At 36.9% G+C, this 24,375-nt stretch overlaps 1 protein-coding gene across 3 annotated transcripts in view; it reads left to right on the top strand.

The window, feature by feature from the left end:
• grb10a (growth factor receptor-bound protein 10a) overlaps nt 1–24,375 on the top strand; it is a 62,996-nt gene that overhangs the window by 30,345 nt on the left and 8,276 nt on the right. For all 3 annotated transcript variants that reach the window (XM_082185096.1, XM_082185098.1, XM_082185097.1), the window contains 3 exons: nt 20,358–20,514; nt 22,703–22,818; nt 24,150–24,224. In XM_082185096.1, coding sequence (XP_082041222.1) covers nt 20,358–20,514; nt 22,703–22,818; nt 24,150–24,224 — 348 coding nt within the window. The remainder of the gene's footprint in view (nt 1–20,357; nt 20,515–22,702; nt 22,819–24,149; nt 24,225–24,375) is intronic.

Here is a 24,375-nt window from a genome sequence, read left to right as displayed (position 1 = left end):
AAGTTCTCGCCCTTCTGGGAATGACAAAAGGGCTCATTTACATCTCATTTAGATAAGTCATACCCCCTGTAAAGCTCCCCCGTCTCCCCCTCCCCCCTGAATGTACCAATTCTACAAATTCTCTAAATAAAACATCTCCAGTTAACTGGCAGGGCAATCATTTCGTTCGTTTTTTAAATAAGATACTAGCGCTGAAATGGTGTTTTTTTTTTTTTTTTATCAAGTGATCAAAGTGCTCGTTGCCGCTGCGATCAGTGGCGCAGATAGGCTACAGTGTTTACTCGTGTGGCTCACGCACACACTGCATTGTCTTCACTCGACGCGCGCTTCAATCCGTTGCGTTGCGGATACTCTCTATTCGTTCTGTTGAAATAACAAAATAATTCAAACGTTTGCGTGTCCCTGCTTGATATACAACCACTGATGAACATAATCGTTTTGATGAGAGAGAAAAAACTATACGAAAAAGAAAAAAAAAATCCATACAAGGGCGGATTCGAACTCTCAACCTCTGACACGGCTGGCGAAAGCTCTACCACTGTACCATTCATATACACGTTAATTATATTATATAAAATCAAAGTATTCTTGGCCGTTAGCCAAGTGTTAAATAAGTGTTAAACAAGCCATGACTGAAAACTGAAACCCCCTCCCCTGAGACAACATTGTGAATGCAGTAATGTATGTAGCGTTATGAATTGCGGTCTGGAAGATGCAGGGCCGTAACCACCATATGGGGGCAATCCCACAATAATTGGATATGGCCAAAAATGTCAGTGTTTTGAATTGAAAATCATTTACGTGATTTGAGTAATGTAATTCGTAATTTAACGTGAGAGATAATTAACTTTAACAGAGCTATTTTAGGCATACGATTAAGAGTGAATGTGCTTATTTGGAAATATAATTATTATTTGCAAATAATTCGAATGCACATTTTTTTCGCCCCCCTCCCCATGTTCAAGACGTGATTACGGCCTTGCTAAGATGTTCTGTAATGCTACCATCTAAAAGTCTATCTTATGTAGCTAGAATTGTTTGTTTTAGGCTTTACTATGTGCTAATTGAGGAGCACTATTTTTAAATCAGTCACTAATGAGGTTACAATTCGACTAGGATGCTGCCTTAGAAGGTAACAGCCAACTTGCTGAGTTTTAGTACAGAACTAATGACTCCAAGCTTATCAGGTTGCCGTTGCACGGGACGTTTCCTCTTTAATCTCCTGTACACTCTTTGGACTTCACCGGGTCAGTCTGAGGGATTGTTCGTAAAGCTTTTACTTTCCAAGTACGCACTATTGTTGTGTAACAAGTGCCCTACGAGATAATATGTGCATTCGTCAAGCATTGTCACAAGTGTGAGATCCTGAAGGGAAAAATGTCAGTCTCCTTTTTTGGCCTTCAACCCCCATTATATCTTTCCTTAGCATCTTCTGAGCGGAGGCTTTTTTTTCTTGGAGATGAGAGTTGCTTTCCTTTCACACGCCGCTTGCGTTTCCACTTGCGAGTGTGCATGGATGTTTGTCCAGATCTGTGCCAGCAGTCAAAGCCCTTCCTTCCTCCTTCCTATCCTCTCTGTCCTTTCCCACAATGCCCTTAAGCTCCCCTTTAAAAGGAAAAGGATTGTTTTATTTATTTATTTATATACATTGGCATGCACATGCACATTAGAGAGCTCATGTTTTGTACGTGAAGGCTTTGAGAAGTTAAGTGTCATTATGGGATGGCCCTGTGTTTCCAGTGACCTCACCTCGGGCGGGGGGAGGGGGGCGGCATCTTGTGATGTCCTGTATGTGCTGCCTGATTCTATTTCTGTCTTTTCAAGTGAATATGATCATTTTGTTCTTGTCAACACCCTGAGGACAGTCTGTCCATCACTCCTTTGTCCAGTTTCTCTCTATTTTGTCTTTTGAGTCCAATCACCTACAGCCCCATCTGCTGTTATAAACTACTACATTTCAACATTTATTTTGTTCTGTCTTCCTTTTCTTTGTGCTTTAGTTCATTCGTTTCGTCATGCGCTCTTTCCTTCTTTTGCTTGTTCTGTTGTTTCTTTTTTTAGTTCTTTATTTCTTTCTTTCTTTCTTTCTTTCTTTCTTTCTTTCTTTTTTTAGTTCTTTCTTTCTTTCTTTCTTTTTTTAGTTCTTTCTTTCTTTCTTTCTTTTTTTAGTTCTTTCTTTCTTTCTTTCTTTCTTTCTTTCTTTCTTTTTTTAGTTCTTTCTTTCTTTCTTTCTTTCTTTCTTTCTTTCGTTCTTTTTTTAGTTCTTTCTTTCTTTTTTTAGTTCTTTCTTTCTTTCTTTCTTTCTTTCTTTTGATTTTATTTGTTTGTTCTTTCATTAGTTCGTTCTTTTTCATTCTTTGATTTGTTTGTTCTTTTTGTTAATTCTTTCTTTTTGTTAATTCTTTCTTTCTTTCTTTCTTTCTTTCTTTCTTTCTTTCTTTCTTTCTTTCTTTCTTTCTTTCCTTTCTTTTGATTTTATTTGTTTGTTCTTTCATTAGTTCGTTCTTTTTCATTCTTTGATTTGTTTGTTCTTTTTGTTAATTCTTTCTTTCTTTCTTTCTTTCTTTCTTTCTTTCTTTTGTTCTTTCTTTTGTTCTTTCTTTCTTTCATGTTTTTCCTTTCTTTTGATTTTATTTGTTTGTTCTTTCATTAGTTCATTCTTTCATTCTTTGATTTGTTTGTTCTTTTTGTTAATTCTTTCTTTCTTTCTTTCTTTTTTTTGTTCTTTCTTTTTTTGTTCTTTTATTCCTTTTTTCATTCTTTCTTTGATTTGTTTGCTTTTTGCTTTGCTCGTTCTTTTTCTTTTGCTCTTTCATTGTTATGTTCATACTTTTTCGTTATTTCTTTCTTTGTTCTTTCTTTTGTTCGTTCTTCGCTATGGCAGAAGAAGCTGAATTTTGAAAGAGAAAGCTGAACGTTTAGTTCTTTTGAACAATACAGCTGGAAGAGATTCTTCATCTAGACTAGGGTCAGAAGATTGTTTTAAATGTCTAAACATGGTCTTCCTCTCCTTTTGTGCTTTTGCCCTTGAGTGAGTCTAGAACAACCGAAGAAATCTGAAAACAGGATTTGACTGTAGCTTTGAGGTTGAACCAAAGGCAGTCTGCGGAGGTATGAGTTCAATGGTCAAGACGTATGGTACATCCTGAGTGCTCATGTTGATTTTGGTTCCACAAATAAGTGATTCCAATAAGTAAACAAGATGTCAGTTGTTGAGTGTTCTTGGTTTTGCCTTTATTTATTTAATTATTGGTGTATTCTTTTTATTAGAAAATCAGATATTGTTAATGTGAATATGATACTATATACTAACATTTCAAACATTAAATAGTAATACTGTGAAATATAACAATTTACAACTTTCTTTTTTAAATATATAATTTAAAATGTATTTTTTTCCTATATTGGCAAAGATGAATTTTCAGCATCATTACTCAAGTCTTCAGTGTTACATTATCCTTCAAAAATCATTCTAATATGCTGATTTGGTATAAAATTAAGAATAATTTCCTATTATTATCAGTGTTCAAATGTTATTTTTTTGTGGAAATAATTTTTTTTCTTCAAAAGAACAGTATTTATATGAAAAAAAGTATTTTTTTTTTATAAATTTTTTACTGATACGGACTCCAAACTTTTGAATGGTAGTGTTTATGGGTGTGTATATATAATACAAATAACTGGCTGATTTTTGTCATTATAATACATCCTTCTCATAATGATTAATACATTTGTAGTAATATGATAGCATGTATACCACAAAATAGTTATTTTTTTCTCTAAATAAAAAAAAAGCAAAAAACAACAATATGGTACTGTTTTTTTTATATAATCCAGTGAATATTATGTGATTTATCTCTTTTATTTGGAACTTCAGGGACACAGACCAAAAGATAAGACCATTCATAATAAACGAATAAGTCTGGCATCGGTGCACAAACAGTTTCAAATTACCTGAGTGAGTAAAAACAGTAAATCTAATATTATAAACAGTGTCCAGACTCTAAATCCTGATTGGATGAGACATATTGCAAGTTAAACAGCCAATGTACGTCAAATGAATTCTACATTAATGTGACAAGTTGCAACATGGTTTTTCCTCATCTTGACTTTTTTTTTTGGACACGTTCTGCTCTGTATTCCCAATTCACCCATTTATACTATGCCCTAAATGTACTGTTTTTGTGAAGAAAAAGTACTTGCATTTGAGTGTGTAGCAGAAGAGTAGGCAAGCTTTGCTGATCTCGATTTCTTACAACTTGTGTGCTTTTTCTGAGCGAGTCGAAGTGAACTGTGGCACTAATAGAGTCTCACGAACACGCACGTCATGCGTGTAAATGATGACTTAATTTTCATTTTAGGGTGAACTATCCCTTTAAACACTGGTCTTGCATATCTGCCATTTTATTAGTGTTTGTAGTTTGTAGTGGAGATGGTGGTCTAGACTCTAGTGGGTTAAACCACTGAACTGGTAAATTGAAGGTTGCTGGTTCGATCCCAGCAGTCACCACCAGTGTTGTCCTTGAGCAAGACACTTTACTCCACGTTGCTCCAGGGGGATTGTCCCTGTAATAAGTGCACTGTAAGTCGCTTTGGATAAAAGCGTCTGCCAAATGCATAAATGTAAAAATGTAAATGTTGTAGTTCTGATCGATTCCTCGTCCAACACGCAATGGGCTGTGAGCAATATTAGCCATTAGAGTGTGCAAGGATCTGCACCTCAAATTCTAACCAGAAATAGTATACCAACCAGGTATCTGGAATACTAGTTTTGACTATGGTTTAGGACACACTAATTCTAATGTTGAATACTATTTAGGGTGGATGGTATTGGAATTGGAACATTTTTTACTTCTGGCACATTTCTTTGAACTGACACGATAACTATATTTAATTATTTTTTAATATCATGATTATCGTTAATGCGGTAAATCGTGGCACCCCTAGTATTGACCTTCGTTCATACCAAGTGTGCCGCGCACGTCCTGAAAAATGAAGCATTTCGATCGCCCCCTGATGGCTGGTTGCAGTATAGGTTATAAACCCTGCCCTCTCCATGTAATCGTATGGAATGTGGCGTAATCGGCTTTGACCATTTCTAGGATCTTTTTTGACTTAATTTTTCTACAGCAGTGTAGATGTCTCAAGCATGCATCTTTCTTTTTTTACAGTCTATGGTTCATAATTTGTTCCTAGTAGTTCTGAATAAATTCATGTCAGTTATGTTGTTTTTTACGGAGCCCCTAAAAGGATATTGTTTGTGGGGGGAAAAAAATTAGAAGGGAGAAAAAATATATTTCAAAACTTTTGTGTTGCCCTGAGAAACTTTGCATTCGCTTGCAAAGAACTCAAAAGTTTTGCGAGAAAACTGCAAGTTTCTCGGGGGAACACAAACATTTCCCGTTTCCATCACCAAGACCCTTTAGGAGCTCTGTAGTTTTTAAGGGTTTTTGAAGGTTACACTTCCAGTAAGCATGGCTGCAGATGGTTGGCAATACTGATTGGGTATTATTTTGAACATGATATTACTACTGAAGAATGCAGCAGATGGGTTATGCACACATATGGTTTCTTAATGATCTCATGAGGATTGTCTGACCCTAGTGACCGGCGGGCATCAGACAGAACTGGCCAGGCATTGGCAGGCATGGCGTAGGCACATTATGCATTGCTCAATGTAGTTAGTAGTCTCTTGCTGAGCGTGGGAATGGAATAAATGCTGCTGCTGTGTTTGTGATACTGACAGTGCGTTAGTGTGATTATAATCAGGTGCTTGAGATCTCTGTCAATATGCGTCACAAAGATGGAATCTTTTGTAATTTCTTGTGCATGCTCCACAGAGGTCTTTCTGTATGTGTGTTTATCTGAGCGTCTTTGTATTTATACTGGCACTGCCCTCAGACTAGACAAGATAACACACTGCCTGCATCTGCAACTGAAATCATACACTCCGTCTTGCACAAATACATGCATAACAGATTGAATCTGATTGAGTTTTTTGACTATACTATGATGTATGGATTTACAACTCTATTGTGATCTTAAAAAGTATTTAGACCCGGAAGCCACTCTTGTTTGTGATTGTAACAAAATATCAAACCAATTTTGAGAATTTTAACTTTAACTTCTGAAATGAACTTGCTTGAAAAGCTATAAACTGAACTTGAGATCAGATCACACATTGAGATCAGTTGGTTATAAGAAATAGAGGAGTTAGGGTCATATGTTTGAAAATGTCACTTGATTTGCTCTTTTGTCCTTTAATGCAATGACCATTTGTCTAAAGTGTCCAAATACTTTTTAGGGCCACTATATTGCCAGAGCTGTGGGGAGAAACCTTTTATGCCTTGACATGTTGTCTCTTTCCTAGTCCCAACTTTTGGAGGATTCTAGGATTCGTCTTCTGGACTGATGGTCCACATTTCACTTAAGTTCACATAACTTAATTTTTTCAACTATGCATAAAGTTTATTACTTAATCATTTTAAGACAACGGGACAAAGTAATAAACTTGATGCGTAGTTGAAAAAATTAAGTTATGTTAACTCGACAATTCCACATAACTTAATTTTTTCAATTAAGTATGGGTTTCCAAACTTTTTTTTTAAGGTAAGTTAGTCAACTGATCACTTCTTACAGTGTTGGCATATTTTAAAATAATTTCTCAGGTCCATTCGGTAAAAGCACATTTATTTAAAATGACCGTAGACCTGAGGTTACAAATATCAGACCCGACCAGTGTCCACGGCACCGATTTAGTTTCAGGGCAGATCTCAGTTTTTTTGGATCAAAGTGGAACTTTGAACACCTCAAATTTGAATGCCCTGTAGATTACTTTGGATAGAAGCGTCTCACAAATTCATAAATGTAAATATTTTTCAGAATGACGTGCATTGATGCATCGCCCACAGTAAGACCATGAGGAAATAAATGGGGTCAATTCTGATTGCATGTCGACTTTTCCGAGTGGTGTGTGTGTGTGCTTGTTTAAAAATTGCACGAGTGCACAGGTCCGCCGCTGTGGGATTAATTAGGATTCGCTAGATTTTCTTATTTACTTTCTTCTTTATTTATGCGTCAGCTTTCCCATCATGCACATACAAAAATACGTAATTTCTGTGCATGAGTGATCCATCTCTGATGTAGTAACTCGAGTTTCAAGCACTGAACCTGCCGTGAACTCTGCTGGATTCTGCGAGCGAGTGATTAATGGCGGTGAGCCAGAGCGTGGAGCCGCAGGGGGTGCGTGTCTGTGTGAGTTTGTGTACAGTGCGAATAGACACCAGGCCCTGAAGATGCTCGTAAAAGTCAGACCAAAGAGTGACAAGTGATTGAGTGTGCTAGCAACACACAAAGTTAGTGTGTGAGCGACAGTGACACCTTATGTGTTTGTTGAACTAGTCATCTTTGTTTTCAGTCTGTCTGGATTTTTCGAACATACACATAGCAATAAATCAAAACAATGAACATGGCAAAACATGCCATACATCAGCTATTATATTTAAATGTTGGTATACATGCTCATGCAGAGAGAGAACCGAATATTCAGGCTGTTGGCTTGGGTTCTGATTTGAGAATGATTGTCACACTAGCCTTTCTGAACGACATCATCAATATTGACTTACAAGGATGGAGAAATTTGCAGGCTTTGAGAAATATTTATATACCATTTATATACTATTATAGTTTTAATAAATATTATGAATTAGTTTGATTTATTTTCATTTTCATTTTAATTAGTAGTAATTGTTCTTTTTTGTCATATTTTGTTATTTTATAAAAAAAGTCTTCAGTTTTAGTGCATTGTTAAACTAAATGAAAATGACGAATGTTGTAAAATAAGGTTGTTGTTTTTTTGACTTTTTTTGTTGTTTCATTTCAAGTAACAAGAATGTTTATGGTTTTAGTTTAAGTTAACTGTAATATTAATTTAGTTAACCTAGTTTTACTTTAGTTGTGAAACATTTGGGCTGGTTATCAGGTTCAAACCCTTTAAGGTGTTGTAACAGTTTTTTTTTTTTTTAGCTTATTGTAATTTAGCCGTCAAAACTTGATGTTTTCTGACCTCTCTCTCTCTCTCTCTCTCTCTCTCTCTCTCTCTCTCTCTCTCTCTCTCTCTCTCTCTCTCTCTCTCTCTCTCTCTCTCTGAAATAACAATAGCATACATTAGATCATATTTGAGATATTACATTGAGTTTTGTTCTTTGAGTTTTTTGAGATGTGAGGCCACATCTAAGTTGTAAAAGAAACCTTTGTCTACCATGTTCTCAAACTAGCTTTGCTTTGATGATAGGGTGACATTTGTTAACTTCTAACTGAGCTCAACTGCTTCGAGGAGCATGGGACAACTTTTTTTAGTCCATCTTGTCCTCGGGATGTTGCAGTCAGCTGACAAGACTTTGCACGCATGCTTTGCATGATTGGAAAAAAATTTAATTTCTCTGTCATCTTTCTTGCTCTTCGAATGGCTCTTTTCATTGTGTGTAAAGAGAGTGTAAGATAATGTACAATCCGTAAGCTATCTCTATGTAAGCTGTCATATTAACTAACATGCACAGTGTGCATATACAATTGGATGATTGTTTCGGTTGTATTTTAGGTTTCCTCGCGTGTTTACCCAAAACATTTGTCTTGCGATCGGATTGTTTGCGCTGTTCCATTTCACATCCATCCAACACTCACCCGAGATGGGAAGGATTTCTAAGAAGCTTGTTACGAATTCAAATTGTAAATTTCACATGTGAATATATGGGTGTTGTAGTTTCTATATTCTTCTTTACCTGATCTGATACACATACAGTTGTTTTTACAGTATTTGAGGCTTGGTCAGTCACGCTTATGTGTTTAAGGTAAGGCTGCAAGTGGCAAAGGTCACGCAGTTCAATTCACATGTATTTATGTAGCATTTTTAACAATAGTGAATGTCGCAAATTAGCTTTTCTGGGTGTGTTGCCTAAAATCCTTGTGAGTCAGCACAAAGTAATTGGCACAGAAACATTTGTGAAATTGACGGTTTATGAATGTGGTATTGTCTGGCCATGAGAAGTTACATTTAAATCCTTTCTTTTATTTTAATAGGCAGATAAATGTTTATATAGTTAAGTACACAGTATGTCTCTTGTATATGTATGTATATACATACATTCAATATATATGTATATTGAATATTAATTTATAATTCTACTAATGAATTTTTTACATTTCTGGTTGTAAATAATTATTCATGTATCATGGACAAAGATGAATAAACAATAGTATATTCATCAACAATAAACAGTAGTATATTTGTACATTTTAGGAAAATTTCAATTTGTTAATATTAGTTACTGCTTCAGCTGTCATGAACTAACAATGAACATGTCACTTTTAAACTTTGTTAACTTTTAGAATTTTCAGCTTCAGTGTTATTAGTATATATAGAAATTAACATTAATGTGGATTGCTTGGTATGCAAGACTTGCCAGTCTTGCCAAAATATTGCGTTTAAACACATTTTTTAATTCAATCTAAAAGCCATTATAAGGTCGATTTTGATCCGCTATTTGTAATAAGATAAAATATACAGGGAAATTTTACTGTGGTCTTGGTTATTATTGTGGGATAAATGTAAGAAAGCTTTAAAAGTTAACTAACTAACTTGAGAAATGTACTTCAGATGAATAAATAAGTAATTAATAAACATTAGTTACATTGTTAATGTAACAATACAAAGTATAACTGTGTATTGGTGGTGGTTGTTGTTTTCCTGAAATTGTAAGTAATATTTATTGAACCTGAAAACTGTCAATATTAAGTGGAACTGGAACATGAATTTATTTAAAACATTTAAAAAACAGTGATGACTCCTTTTAAGAATGCCACTGGTAAAACCTTACTAACCCACCATCTGAGTCATATTGATAAGTTTGATTTTACAAGAAAGACTTTGAATCTGTGTAGTAAAAAACAAAGAGAAGGGCATTACGCTCCCTGTCTTGTTTCATGTAGTTGGTTTGAGTAGAGTGATGCACACGCTGAATTTAAACACTGTTTGGACCCATCACACCACTGACAATCCACATTTGTTTACCTGTCTCCTGAGTCACGCTGGTTGTGAGAACCACTTTGTATTCTTAGTTCACACAATCAAACAAACTAAAATGCCCCATTTAGCAGAAGCTTTGCCAAAAATCTCCTCCCAGGTGACCCACTAAATGTTCGTGCTGTGAAATGAGACACCGTCACAGTGGAGTTTAATACGTCTCTGCGTGTGGATCCTGTCTCCACCCTAGTGTACACTCAACACCAGTTTGCTTCGATTTGTGTGCCAGAGCCTTAGGACACACTGCAAAACACGCACACACAGTCAGCTGACTGCAACACCAACCCTCGAGAGATGACATGACCCAACATTACTAAAAACATCAGCATGAGAAAATAATCCTCTCCTCAGACTACCCTTGTCCCTCTTGAGTCTTTATTCTTCTTGTCTGGTGTTTTGTTGTCAGTTAATTGGAAAATTACATTTTAGGAGAATCAATGTACCAACTCATGATGTTTGCTGGAGTGATGTGGACACCGAGTCCTTGTGCCAGACACAAATATATAATATATCAGGGCCGGAATTTTGTTTTGAAAAATTTCTTTATTCTACAATAGAATAAAGATACAAATGAAATTAAGAGAAACTTTTTTGGGGGTAGGTCTAACACTAGTATTCAGGTACAGAAATACTACAGAAACTGAATAAAGTAATTAAATGTAAAATGACACTGGGTAGTCTTTTAGTACTGTATAAATTAAATACATAGTCCCAATTCCTCACAATTAAAGCCATCTTTTGTGTTTTTTGTTGTTTTATCAACATTAGTGACAGACACATTTAGCCTGACTACGTCAGACTTCGTACTTCCGCTCAATTTCAGTTCGCTTCTGTACTCAGTCTGAGATAGCGACCTATCTCAGTTTTTCCTCCGGCCTCAAAACAGCCGGCCAATCAATGAACAGAGGGCAGGCTGAGAGCCGTGATGTAGACGCTGATTGTACCGTGGATGCGTAGATTTAATTCACATAATCTGCAAAAGTCGTTCACAGCCATGTTCACTCCGGTATTTCGCTCAATGGTTTTGTTTTCGCATCATACATGTGTTTACAGTGGAAGTTAGTTGCGGCTGAGCCGGCGCATAACACGCGTCATAACCAAACGTTATGTGATTGGCTTACGGCCATGTAGTTAAATGTAGATTAAAACTCAGTAATAGATCATTTGGGATTCTGTTATATTATATACAGCATAATGTGCAGTGAAATTCAAAAGTCTGAAACCATAATAAGCTTAATCTATCTAACATTATACCTGGCTAACTAACTTCATATCATTTTTGCTGATAAAATAATTTGTGATTAAAAAAAAAAATCTTTAGAAATTAGAAACTAATGTAAAAACCCTAACTTAATAACTTTATAACTTTCTAATTAATTTGATATCGGTCTAACTAAATAACCAAATACTTGTCTTTCTAACTAATGTTACTGTATATAAATCTAGAATTCTATTTATTTAAATTACGTTTTTAGGATTTCTTTCTTTAAAGGGATACTCCACCGATTTTTCATATTAAACTATGTTATTCCCTTAACTAAGACGAGTTGATACATACCTCTATCGTCTCAGTGCGTGCACTAAATCGCTCTGTCTTGCGGCGAAACTTTGTTAGCACTTAGCTTAGCCCAGTTCATTCAACATGGGCCAAGCAGAGAAGCTACCAAACACCGCCACGTTTTCCCTATTTAAATACAGTTCTCGCGTAGTGTAACTCGACCTAGGACTGAGACACAAAACAAAACGTTGCGCTTTTCTAAGCGTGTAAAATGGATAACTATATTGTATGGCGGAATACCATAGCAAGTGCTTGTAAGCACTTCGACTTGGCGCAGTAATATCTTCACTCATGAAAAATCCTCTCACCGGCCCCCTCTCCCTCTAGTGAAGATATTACTGCGCCAAGTCGAAGTGCTTACAAGCACTTGCTATGGTATTCCGCCATACAATATAGCCCATATTGAATGAACTGGGCTAAGCTAAGTGCTAACAAAGTTTCGCCGCAAGACAGAGGGATTTAGTGCACGCACTGAGACGAGAGAGGTATGTATCAACTCGTCTTAGTTAAGGGAATAACATAGTTTATTATGAAAAAACGGTGGAGTATCCCTTTAAGTTCTTAGCTTCTCAAAAATTGTCACGTTTATAATATAATTTGTAAAAAAAAATCTTTGTATTACATTTGAAACTAATGTAAAACATGTTTTCACTAATGATCTCAGATTTTTTTTTAAATCATAGATGGGTCTATATATGCTCCATGAGTCCTAGTGTTTGTATTTGGTTATAAAAATGTGGTAAATATTCACCTCTCCAGTTTCACTCTACTGTTTGATATGCAAATGTTGAACAGAAAATGCATCTTGCGGCAAAAGTATCCTGTTTATCTGTTTTTATTCTTTATTCATTTGGTTTCCACTTGCTGATAAACTGTCAAACCCGTCAGGTTGCACAAACATCTCTCTCTCTCTCTCTCTCTCTCTCTCTCTCTCTCTCTCTCTCTCTCTCTCTCTCTCTCTCTCTCTCTCTCTCTCTCTCTCTCGCTCTCTCTCTCTCTCTCGCTCTCTCTCTCTCTCTCTCGCTCTCTCTCTCTCTCTCTCGCTCTCTCTCTCTCCCTCACTGACTGGCAGGCACCTCTCCTCTCTCTCTCTCTCTCTCTCCCTCCATGAAACCTGAAACTTCCAAAACTGTCACTAAAGTTTATCCCCTGAGATCTCTAAACAAAGGTGTGTGTGTGTATATGAATGTCAGGTTATATTTTTTTGCTTGTGTGAATGTGGATTTTTAACAGTACGTTTGTGATGATGTCATTGAAAGGCAGGTTCACATAGAGTTCAGTTATCTGTGGGTTGTATTAATGCATGTGTTTGAGTGTACACGTGTGCGTCAGACCTGTGTGGGGTTGAAATTGAATTTGCTGTCTAGTTAGGTAATAAGAGTGAGGTGACTGATCGCAGCACACAGGTCTGTTCAGAAATAAACACATTTGGGCTGTTTTACTTGGCAGCCACAGGTCTCTCGCACTTCTTATAATTTTTTTACTCTAGCTTGAGACAGGGTGAATTGTACAGTTCTTAGAACATTATTTCCTTTAGGATATTTCAGTTGGTTGGGGGGAAAAAAAGCATAATTTTCACATGCCTTCTTACCTAAGCATAGTATATATATCATAATGCAGGGGTTCCCAAACTTTTTAGAGTGTCGTACGCCCTGCGGCATTTTAACCCCCTCTCTTCCACTTAGACTGCAGTCTCACCTTTTCCATTAAGGGACAATATTTGCCCCTTAAATTGATTTTACCCTATTAAATGCATGTGTTATGTCTTATGTCAAATTCATAATTCCATTAATATAATTATTAATATAATAAATAAAGCAATAATTTACTAATTTCAATCAAATTAAATAATGATCAACAAAAACCACCTTTGCACTGCAGTGAAGCTGCATTTAGATGTATTTTCACACAGTTTATTCCTGATGATTAAAGAGATGGCATGAATTCAATTACAATAGAACCAATCATATTTTAAATAAATGTTCAATAGAGTGTATATTAATAGAATAGAATGCATCATGAAATGATGGTAAAACAAAGTGATGGTTTTAAATATTAAACTAAAAGCACCAGTAGGTGGCGGCAAGTCACTAATGTCTTAATAAACGAGTAATTAATTTATTAATTTAGCAAGCAAGTGGCTGTATTTAATGGGTCATTGAATCATTGACTCTTCCCATTCGTTCACTAACAAAACACCACTGTGTGTTGCACAACTGTTCTGCTGTGGCTTTTATTAGAACTATTATTTTGTTGCAAAATAGAACGAACAATATTGACAATACTATTTAAAATTTAGGCTACATCACTTAATAATACTACCTTTTTGTTTGTTGAACTGTTGTTTAAAATCAGTCGTGTGGATATTCTGGAAAAATTGCATTCTTGCTCGAATAATATATTGTCAACATAAATTTTTTTTTTTAAAAACTCGCACAGGGTGTTTTTGTATCAAAGAGTGTTTGAGTCTTAACTCTTTCCCCGCCATTCATGGAATTTTCCGTCATTTATGAGACAACGCTTCCCTGCCAATGACGGAATTTTCCGTGTTTCCGGTTGGGAGTGCTATTACACAAAGAGTACAGAATCTCTGGATCAAAACACAGGCGAAAAAGAAGCAGACACAAGCGATAGCATATGTAAGCAGATGCATGTAAAATAACGCGATCATCAACAGTAAACAGCATATAAATCAAAACTGCCTAATGTTACTGAATGAAATGCCAACCCAGGACGAGGTGTAGGACTGTACAAGTTTCGGGGGTGTTGATGGACTCAATCTACTCCATCTGTGTTTTGGTCATCATTCTGAATCCCATCCAGATGTAGTCTTTGACAAAAACGCTATTTTCTCAGCTTTTTGCTCAAAATGTTGCTTTTTTATGAAACTTCCCCACATTCAGGTGTTGATAAAAGAATAATACATGAAGCTAGTATACTACTTTTTTTTTTTTTCAGGGTCTGTTCTTTCATTTGATTGCATGTTCAGATATTCACACAACAAAATATTCTGGGGGCCATGTGAAAATGATCAAAAATGCTGGCGCTGGCTTGGAAACTTTTTAAAAACGCTGGCTGGGAAGAGTTAAATCGATGTCTGCACAGTCTGTCTATTTGTTCTTCATGCTAGCAAGTGCTAAACCCCCACTTTTACTCAAGTACAAATGTACATTGTTGAGAACAGCAGTAATGTAGCGCAATTTGCTAAAGCAACATACTCTGCACGCAAATTATCGGATACACGCTTTTTGTGTGGATGCCGTCAGTTTTCACCGCAAAGGGTAATTTGTTTGGATGTCATGTATTTGACCTTTTACGGCATGACCATTTTCCTGTTTTTACACTAGAGGTGGCATTCTGCCTGTTATTTCGGTACACGTGCTCGTTTTAATGTTATTTTAAGGTTGGGTAGAATTAAATGAACGGCAAAACTCAGCATTTTGTTTGCGTACCCCCCTCTGTCACCTCGCGTACCCCACTGTTAGAATGGAAACGGGTACATATATTGTTATGAAAACAGGTGACTGGTTAAGTTAGGTAGACCATTTCCGGTAACCAGTCTCTTATTCAGTTCTGATAGCTCACATTTCTTGTTTCTGATGTCTTTGCTCTTCCACTGTGAATTCAGGTCAATCTTTCTACAGTGTTAGTGTGCTGTGGCCAGTCAATTTAATTGTCGTCTTATCCATGTGTTCATGTATGCATATGTGTGCTTGTGAGCATAGCCAACGCTTAGTTTGCTTTTCTAGTGTTGTATCCATACAAATACAATTTGTTCCTCTCTCTTTCATTTCGGCATGTTTGAAAGCTGTTTACGGAACAGCTTCTATGCTCCAATTGGTCATTGTCACAGATGGGACAGAGCCCGTCATGGAAGACCAAATATTAAATGGAAAAATATTAAATATGCTACTTTCTCTCGTGACCTTGTGAATCTATCTATTGATCTGCCTGTCTGTCTATCACTCTATTGGTCTATCTGTCTGTATAGCTGTATAGCTGTGTGTGTGTATGTATATATATATATATATATATATATATATTTTTTACTATATATCACAGAACATACACTCACCTAAAGGATTATTAGGAACACCATACTAATACTGTGTTTGGCCCCCTTTCGCCTTCAGAACTGCCTTAATTCTACGTGGCATTGATTCAACAAGGTGCTGAAAGCATTCTTTAGAAATGTTGGCCCATATTGATAGGATAGCATCTTGCAGTTGATGGAGATTTGTGTGATGCACATCCAGGGCACGAAGCTCCCGTTCCACCACATCCCAAAGATGCTCTATTGGGTTGAGATCTGGTGGCTGTGGGGGCCATTTTAGTACAGTGAACTCATTGTCATGTTCAAGAAACCAATTTGAAATGATTCGAGCTTTGTGACATGGTGCATTATCCTGCTGGAATTAGCCATCAGAGGATGGGTACATGGTGGTCATAAAGGGATGGACATGGTCAGAAACAATGCTCAGGTAGGCCGTGGCATTTAAACGATGCCCAATTGGCACTAAGGGGCCTAAAGTGTGCCAAGAAAACATCCCCCACACCATTACACCACCACCACCAGCCTGCACAGTGGAAACAAGGCATGATGGATCCATGTTCTCATTCTGTTTACGCCAAATTCTGACTCTACCATCTGAATGTCTCAACAGAAATCGAGACTCATCAGACCAGGCAACATTTTTTCCAGTCTTCAACTGTCCAATTTTGGTGAGCTCGTGCAAATTGTAGCCTCTTTTTCCTATTTGTAGTGGAGATGAGTGGTACCCGGTGGGGTCTTCTGCTGTTGTAGCCCATCCGCCTCAAGGTTGTGCGTGTTGTGGCTTCACAAATGTTTTGCTGCATACCTCGGTTGTAACGAGTGGTTATTTCAGTCAAAGTTGCTCTTCTATCAGCTTGAATCAGTCGGCCCATTCTCCTCTGACCTCTAGCATCGACAAGGCATTTTCGCCCACAGGACTGCTGCATACTGGATGTTTTTCCCTTTTCACACCATTCTTTGTAAACCCTAGAAATGGTTGTGCGTGAAAATCCCAGTAACTGAGCAGATTGTGAAATACTCAGACCGGCCCGTCTGGCACCAACAACCATGCCACGCTCAAAATTGCTTAAATCACCTTTCTTTCCCATTCTGACATTCAGTTTGGAGTTCAGGAGATTGTCTTGACCAGGACCACACCCCTAAATGCATTGAAGCAACTGCATTATTAGATAATTGCATTAATGAGAAATTGAACAGGTGTTCCTAATAATCCTTTAGGTGAGTGTATATACAGAATGTGTGTGTTTGTGTGTATATATATATATATATATATATATATATATAAAATATATTACAGAACATGCATGCATACATATAAATATATGCTTTACAGAGACATGCAAAACATGCCTGTTGCATGCACCATATATATATATATATATATATATATGTATGTATATGAAGAGTTCAGATGCAAAAGCCTCTAAATTCCATCTGAAATTTTCTTCTAGAATGATCATTTTTATCAAGCTTGTATATTTAAATTCAATAATTTCACTTAAATGGCAATGAAGATTACCTATTAATTGTCATTTAAGTGAAATTACTGAACTTAAATATACGAGCTTGATAAAAATGATCATTCTATAAGAAAATTTCAGATGGCACTTAGATGCTTTTGCATCTGAACTCTTCATATATATATAATACATACATACATACATACATACATACATACATACATACATACATACATACATACATACATACATACATACACACATACACATTGCATATATTATATCACAGAACCTAATGTATCATAAGTATTGGCCATTTACTGTGACCTCCATTCTATTCTTGGATTATCTCTTCCCCCTTATACAAACTGTGAACAATGCTTGGACAACCCTCTATTAACTCCCAACAAACACTTTGTTGCCATGTGACCCTCAGAATGTTTGCAAAACCTTTATTTAACATTTAAAGATCCTCCCATGTGACCGGCAGAGGCGGGACAGAGCAGTGCAGAGCAAACGTTTGCTCGGAGCCACATGACTATAAGGATGCGTTTAAACAACATTGGGTAAACGCTCTTAAAATCGTAAAGCTTGTAGAAAATAGCATTTACGGCAGTAGAATGGTGCATGTATAACTCAGCGTGAGCAATGAAACAATGCTCTGCAAACAGTTCCCACTGCTATAATGGTCTTGCCAATAACTCAACCCCCAACATCCTTTTCTTCATGGTGTCGAGTCAGATTACATGATACAGTTGTCTTCCGTCTGAGACGACAGAATGGTGTGTTTTAGAATTTGTTTTTATTCTTTAACACACTTAAAGTGAACGTACATATTTCAAATAGTGAGAAAATGTAAGGTATTGAGTTTGTTCCGTATGAGAAAGAGAATCACTCATTTTAGTGAAGTGTTGTGGGAGGAGGGATTTTGCTGGGATTTGGCCTCTGTTGTGTGTGTTTAAGAAACACTCTCCAGTTGAGATATGCTGAGTTTTGAGAAAAAGAGAGGGAAAGGTTTTCTTTGGCTGTGGAGTTCAAAGACAAACTTCAGGGGGGAAATGGGAGTGAAAAAAAGAATGAGAACAAAATCTCACTCTGTGTGTGTGTCGTGAGAGCTGGATGTGGAGCTCTGTCTCAAGGCTTTCTGAGAATTTGAAACTTTGACAGAAGCCAAGGCAAAGTTTGATGTGGGGGAGAAAGAGAGAGTTAGGTTGAGGGAAAAGAGAGAGGGAGAGACAAAGGAAGGGATGATGGAAGGTAAGGGGAAGAGGGAGATAAAAATGGAAGGAAAGAAAGAATTGTGGTTGTTGGATGTGCCTGATGCTTTAGTACATATGTAATATAATGACAAATGAAATGAACATAAATTATTCACTATTTATTTTTGCTTTCTTGTACCGTATTATTCCATAAAATGTATGTATTTTTATTACATTTAAAATATTAAATAAAGTAAAATAAATATATTTTTTTAAATGCTTAATAATATATAAAGCAAATATCAGTTGATTAAACGGTTAATTATCAAAATCAGTTGATTAATCAGTAATCTTGCCTATGTTATTATTGTTATTATTATTTGTCTTAATATAAGTAAACTTGAAAGTTAATACCAGTAATCAAATTATTTTATTACTTTATTCTATATTTATATTCTTTTTACTTTATTATTGATATTTGTTATCATATCTTGATATTTGCTATTGTAAAGCAGTTTTTAGAAAGCATGTTTCATGTCTAAATAAACGAAATAATATTATCAGTCACATAATCCATGTTGTATATTTAAATGAGATGTGACTGCAAGACAGCCTCAGTCCCCATTCATTTTCCTTGTTGAGGTTGCTCTTTCCCATAATATATATTTTTATTCCATGGTAGAATAAAAGTTATACATGTTTGGAAAAACTAAATGATGTAAGTGAAGAAACAATTTTCATTATTGGGTGAACGATCTATTTAATATAGAGAAACCCAGTGTATCAGTTTTATTAACAAATTGAAGCACTAGTCATCTCTCTCCGTTTCTCTCACCTATACTTTCTTTCTCGCAGCTTAATCCACTGGAGTATTGTAAGGCACAAGCTGCTTGTCAGCTGAGCCTCTCTCTCTCTCTCTCTCTCTCTCTCTCTCTCTCTCTCTCTCTCTCTCTCTCTCTCTCTCTCTCTCTCTCTCTCTCTCTCTCTCTCTCTCTCTCTCTCTCTCTCTCTCTCTCTCTCTCGTTTCAGCAACTCTCTTGGTCTCATCTCAACCCTGTGCCCATTCTCAACTCCTCTCATCCTCTCGCTTTCCTTCCCTCCTCCCCTTCTTTCCTCCCTTGCCCTCCCTCTTTCTCTTTCTTTTTCTCTCACTCACTCTCTCACTCACTCTCTCTCGCTGCGTGAGTGAGCAGAGGTTGTCTCAGAGAGAAAATGCCATCGTGTTCGCCGGACTGTTGCTTGTATCAGGCAGTAGAGGTAAGACTGACAGTAACTACTTTTTCAGAAGAGAAGCGTCCTGCAGATGCCAGTCTACAATAAGATATCAAATTTAGTCATGCAGATAATTTTTGTGCATAAATTGCACGCTACTCTGTGGGCTTCTTCCGTGATTTTCGATGGTTAAAGTGTTTGTTGAAATGTTTGCTTTTGTGGATGCATGTGTATGTTTAGGTGTGCATTTACATACATTTAAGTTACTAGTCATTTCTGTGTTGTGTGCACGGTCATTGGAAGAATTCTCTTTCTTTTCCCTTTATCTGGGCCGTTGGCTTTGGCATTCATGTGAATTCAGCCTCTTAATGGAGTATATCCTCTTGTGCGTGCGTGCATGTTCAAGTCAGTCACGCTTAAGAGAGCCGGGCTCAACCTAAACACTAAGTCCATGCGGATTGAGCTAAGTGCCACATAAACATTGAGATATGCATGGTATGCAAGTACAAATAAACTTTTTTTCTTTTTTTTTTTTTTTTAGCATAATTTTTTCCTCTTAGGTAACCGAAAAGTTTGTATTTGAACATATTTGTTACTTTGGACGGGTCACGCAGGACGAGCACAAGGCTAAGTTGTCAAAACACAAGCTATTGTAATTATCCCATCTGGAGCATTGTGCAAAAGTGTGTCTGTAATAGTTTGACAAATTAGACTCATTAAGAACATCGCCTTGAGGTCATATTAAGCAATGTGCGCATCTGTAATGGACATTCTGTGTATGTGTGTTATACAGATCATCAAAGTTTTCAGCGAGGATGGTGTGGGAAAAGTTGTGGAGGTCCCTGCCGACATGACGGCCAGAGATGTGTGTCAGTTCCTGGTCTACAAGACCCACTGCCTGGATGACAACTGCTGGTCGCTAGTGGAGCATCATTCCCTGCTTGGTCTGGGTAAGCCAAACCATCATATGTGTATGGTCTTTTTCTGCATCTGTATGATTTATTCGTGCGGCACACACCCAGTCTAGGAGGACACGCTGTTCTGTCCAGGGACACTGGGTTCCCAGTGCACTGCACTGTGTAACAGGAAATCACCTTTCAGCAAGCCCAGACTCAGAGTCTTATATACACATACTTGTTTCCCTATTAACACTTAAGCTCTTAAATACGACATTATACATCACGCACGGATGCGCACTTTGCATGCGCAACAGCTCATAAGAGCGTCTAACCTGAAGGAAAGGAAAAGCGTTCACAATGCAGATGCTTTTGAGAAAATGAGTAGAGAAGGCGAGGTCATGAAGAACTAGTGCTTAATCTCGCCGGCAATCAATAAGGCCACGTGTGGCTGTGTGTTTCTCAGGCGGATTACAGATTAACCCTTGCCCAAATCAAACTAAACAGATTTAACTCTGCCTGACCTTTAGAGATGCAGTCATTGCTCTTGTAGGGTGTTGAAAATCCCTTTGAGATTCTGAAATAATTCGGACTGACACAATCAGCTCTTTTATTTGAATGCGTCTACTTTAAAGCCATCAAGGAAAGTTTTTACTTATGCTTAAAGCGCTGATTTCGCAGGTCACATGGTATGATGTCAAAATGTGACAGGGTGTGGTCTGTTTTGGTCAGCTGACATCTCTAGAGAGGCTGAGCATTATGTGGTGTAGTTGGATGTGTTTCCCTCATCATTTCTGGAGACATCCGCGTGCCAACGTTACGGAAACCTTCTAGAAACATTGCTCTTACGTAAGCCATTAGCAGAGAGACTCTGCTGACTTTGCTGCCATCAACCCTCAGTGCAATCAAGCTAAATACATGACCTCATCCCTCTGCAATGCCTCTCGCTTTCCCTCGCTTTCTCTTTCATACACAGTCATGCTCTCTCTCCTTCTCTTGTGCTCTTCTCGGAGGAGTGAATTAGCGGATGAGGGATCAGATGCACAACTGATACATTAGATGGGGTTCGAGCCAGTGCTTTATTGTCTTATGAGTGATGCTATACTTAAAAAGCATAGACATTACAATATATAGTTATTTTGGATCATTTTCTCATTACAGGGCATCACATAGTGCTGGATACTGAAATATTTGTAACGTTTTGTTTGTGTTTGTTGTTTAACTGATAGAGCATGCCGTTAGCAATGCCAAGGTCATGGGTTTGATTCCCAGGGAACAAGTCGTATACTAAAAAACATTATAGCTTGACTTCACTATAAGGCACTTAAGATAAAAACTTCTGCCAAATGCAAGAATTTAAATGTAACATTTAAATGTTTAACAGGAAATTACTGTATACTTCTAAAATATTTGAATTATTAAAAACAAGTATTAGAGCATGAATATATAAATCTTATATTAAATGCACTTTAATATTTGTATATGTATTATATATTTTATGTGAATAATTTATTTTATGTCTTTTTTAATAACTGTATTATATACACACACATACATATATTTTAGACATTTTTCAAACAAATTATAATTATCTCACCTAAACGTTTGATCATGCAGTGCAGTTTTGTTTTTACAATGGTGCAATTTTGTTGCATAATAGCACTCACACTGTTTGTGAAATTACGCCTCACAGAAGTTTTCAAATTACTTTGTAATCTATTTAATAAAGAAATTTTAACTGCATCTCACCTCCAGCATTATAATTATTTACATGCCAGAAAGATATTGAGTCACAGCCGCTGCATGTCATGCCATATACCTCTCACAGCAGGCGTGCTTCTTTATGCGTCGTCAAATTGTCGATCCAATTATTAGAAGCGATTATCAGCCGATAGCGATCGGTAGCCGATCAATTGTATAACCCCTATATTTAAACTCGCTGCTTTTTTCAGTGCCTTGTCAGTTATTGCCTTGTGTAACGTGCATTTCTCCTGTTTTCATGAATAAAGTCAGTTTTGAATATATTCCTATTTCTGTTGCAATATATACATGTATAATTCCCCCCCCCCCCCCTCTTGGAGCTGTGGCTTAGTGGTTAGCAGTAAAAAAAAAAAAAAAAAAGCTCTGATTCATAGTGTTGAGCGATTTTAAAGTGATCATGTGAAAATCCATTACGGCATTAACGGCCACCATACCAGTAACTAACATAGTTTTGATGTCATCTGTGTTTGTTTGAATACAGAGAGGTGCCTGGAAGATCATGAACTGGTGGTTGCAGTGCAGGCCTGCATGTCTCCAGAGAGCAAGTTTCTCTTCAGGAAGAACTACGCCAAGTACGAGTTCTTCAGAAACCCACTGGTAAGTTGTTGCCTAGAACAACCGCTCCCATTCAGCCCACCCATGTGTTTCCTTACCTCTCAAGACCACCACTTCAAGCTTAAATCCCTTGAAATTAAAGTCAGATTATCTTCAAAAATCTCACTAAGAATACTTGAAACCTGACCTGCAAGCTATAAATCCCTTAAATATGTAAACATGTCAAACAAACCAACAAGTTTCCACATTCTTGTTTTCCATGTGCGAGAAAAAACGTCCTTGTTAATCCATTTCCAGCCATTCAAGTACAGCTTGTACATGTTCCACCTCACTAAGCAAGTAACCTGCTTTTTTAATTTTATAAGCCTGTACTCGACACCTTTTAACTGATGGCATTCGACAAGTACATTTGAACATGTGTCGTATAAGCACCTTACGTTGTGAACACTGTGAACCATTTTATCATAATTTATAAGCCATGGACTTTTTGTACGCTTGAAAAAATAGGTTCACGCAAAGGCTTAATCTTATTTGAGCCTGTGCTTTAGTATGGTATGTACAGTATGTGTCAGTGCTTGAGGCGTCTTTGGGCCGGTTAGTCCGAGTCTATTTGACAGAGCACTTAACCTGCTCTTGGTAATCCCTGGCTTTGGCAAATGCTTAGTGCAACTCACCCGAATTAGCTTTAGATGAGTTTCAGCTTGTGCGTATGTGAATTTGCGCATGCTTCATACCATGTTCAATTGGTAAAGGGGTAAAGGTCACGCCTGGATTTACTGATTATTCAGATATTTAGTTGTTGATTTAGTGTGATCAGCTCATCTACAATTTGTCTATTTTGCACTCTTGATATTTTGATCTTCTTTGTTGTGCACTTTTTTGCTGCATCGTGGCTGATTTGTAGATTGTACACACACAAAAATTATCTGTATTTTTGCCCAATTCCCATTCATTTCCTATTGCGCAAACAACACAACACTTTTTTTTAATGACCATTTCGCTTTTTTGAATCAAGTTTTTTTGTGTAGTCACATATCAACTGCCGCAAAAGTCACAGAGTTTCGTACAATTCTGAAGAAATAGCTATTTTTTTTTTTTACATAAAAAATAAATAAAAATTGACCGAACAACACCAGAGGGCTAAATTTGTCCCATTCTTTTGCACTCTAGCAAGAATCATCTTATGTAATTACATATTTAGGAGAAAGGCATTTGATCTGGGTCAGGTGAACCTAAAAACAGCTTAATTAAATATGGGATATGGCTTCCAATTACTAATCATTCACACTAAAAGGTATTTTTAAATACTTGCTGTCATATGTTCAGTGCAGACGGTCTTTTCTTACCTCTCTTCCTTTATCTTCCTCTCATAGAACTTCTTTCCGGAGCAGATGGTTGCGTGGTGTCAGGAATCTAATGGCTCTATCCCACAGTCCCAGCTCTTACAGGTGAGGAAGACACGCAAATGGATCTGATACGCAGCACAATCTGGATTAGCCTACATTATGAACATGTGCGTCACACTTACATGCCAGTGCAGCCGAATGAGCATTTTGGTGGATTCAAACAGCTTTTGAACTGCATACTCATGTCTTGTGA

This window comes from Leuciscus leuciscus (genome assembly GCF_965113295.1).
Source record: "Leuciscus leuciscus genome assembly, chromosome: 12".
Taxonomy (NCBI): Eukaryota; Metazoa; Chordata; class Actinopteri; order Cypriniformes; family Leuciscidae; genus Leuciscus; species Leuciscus leuciscus.
The sequence above is the reverse complement of the archived record's forward strand: the minus strand, read 5'-3'. Positions and strand labels throughout refer to the sequence as shown.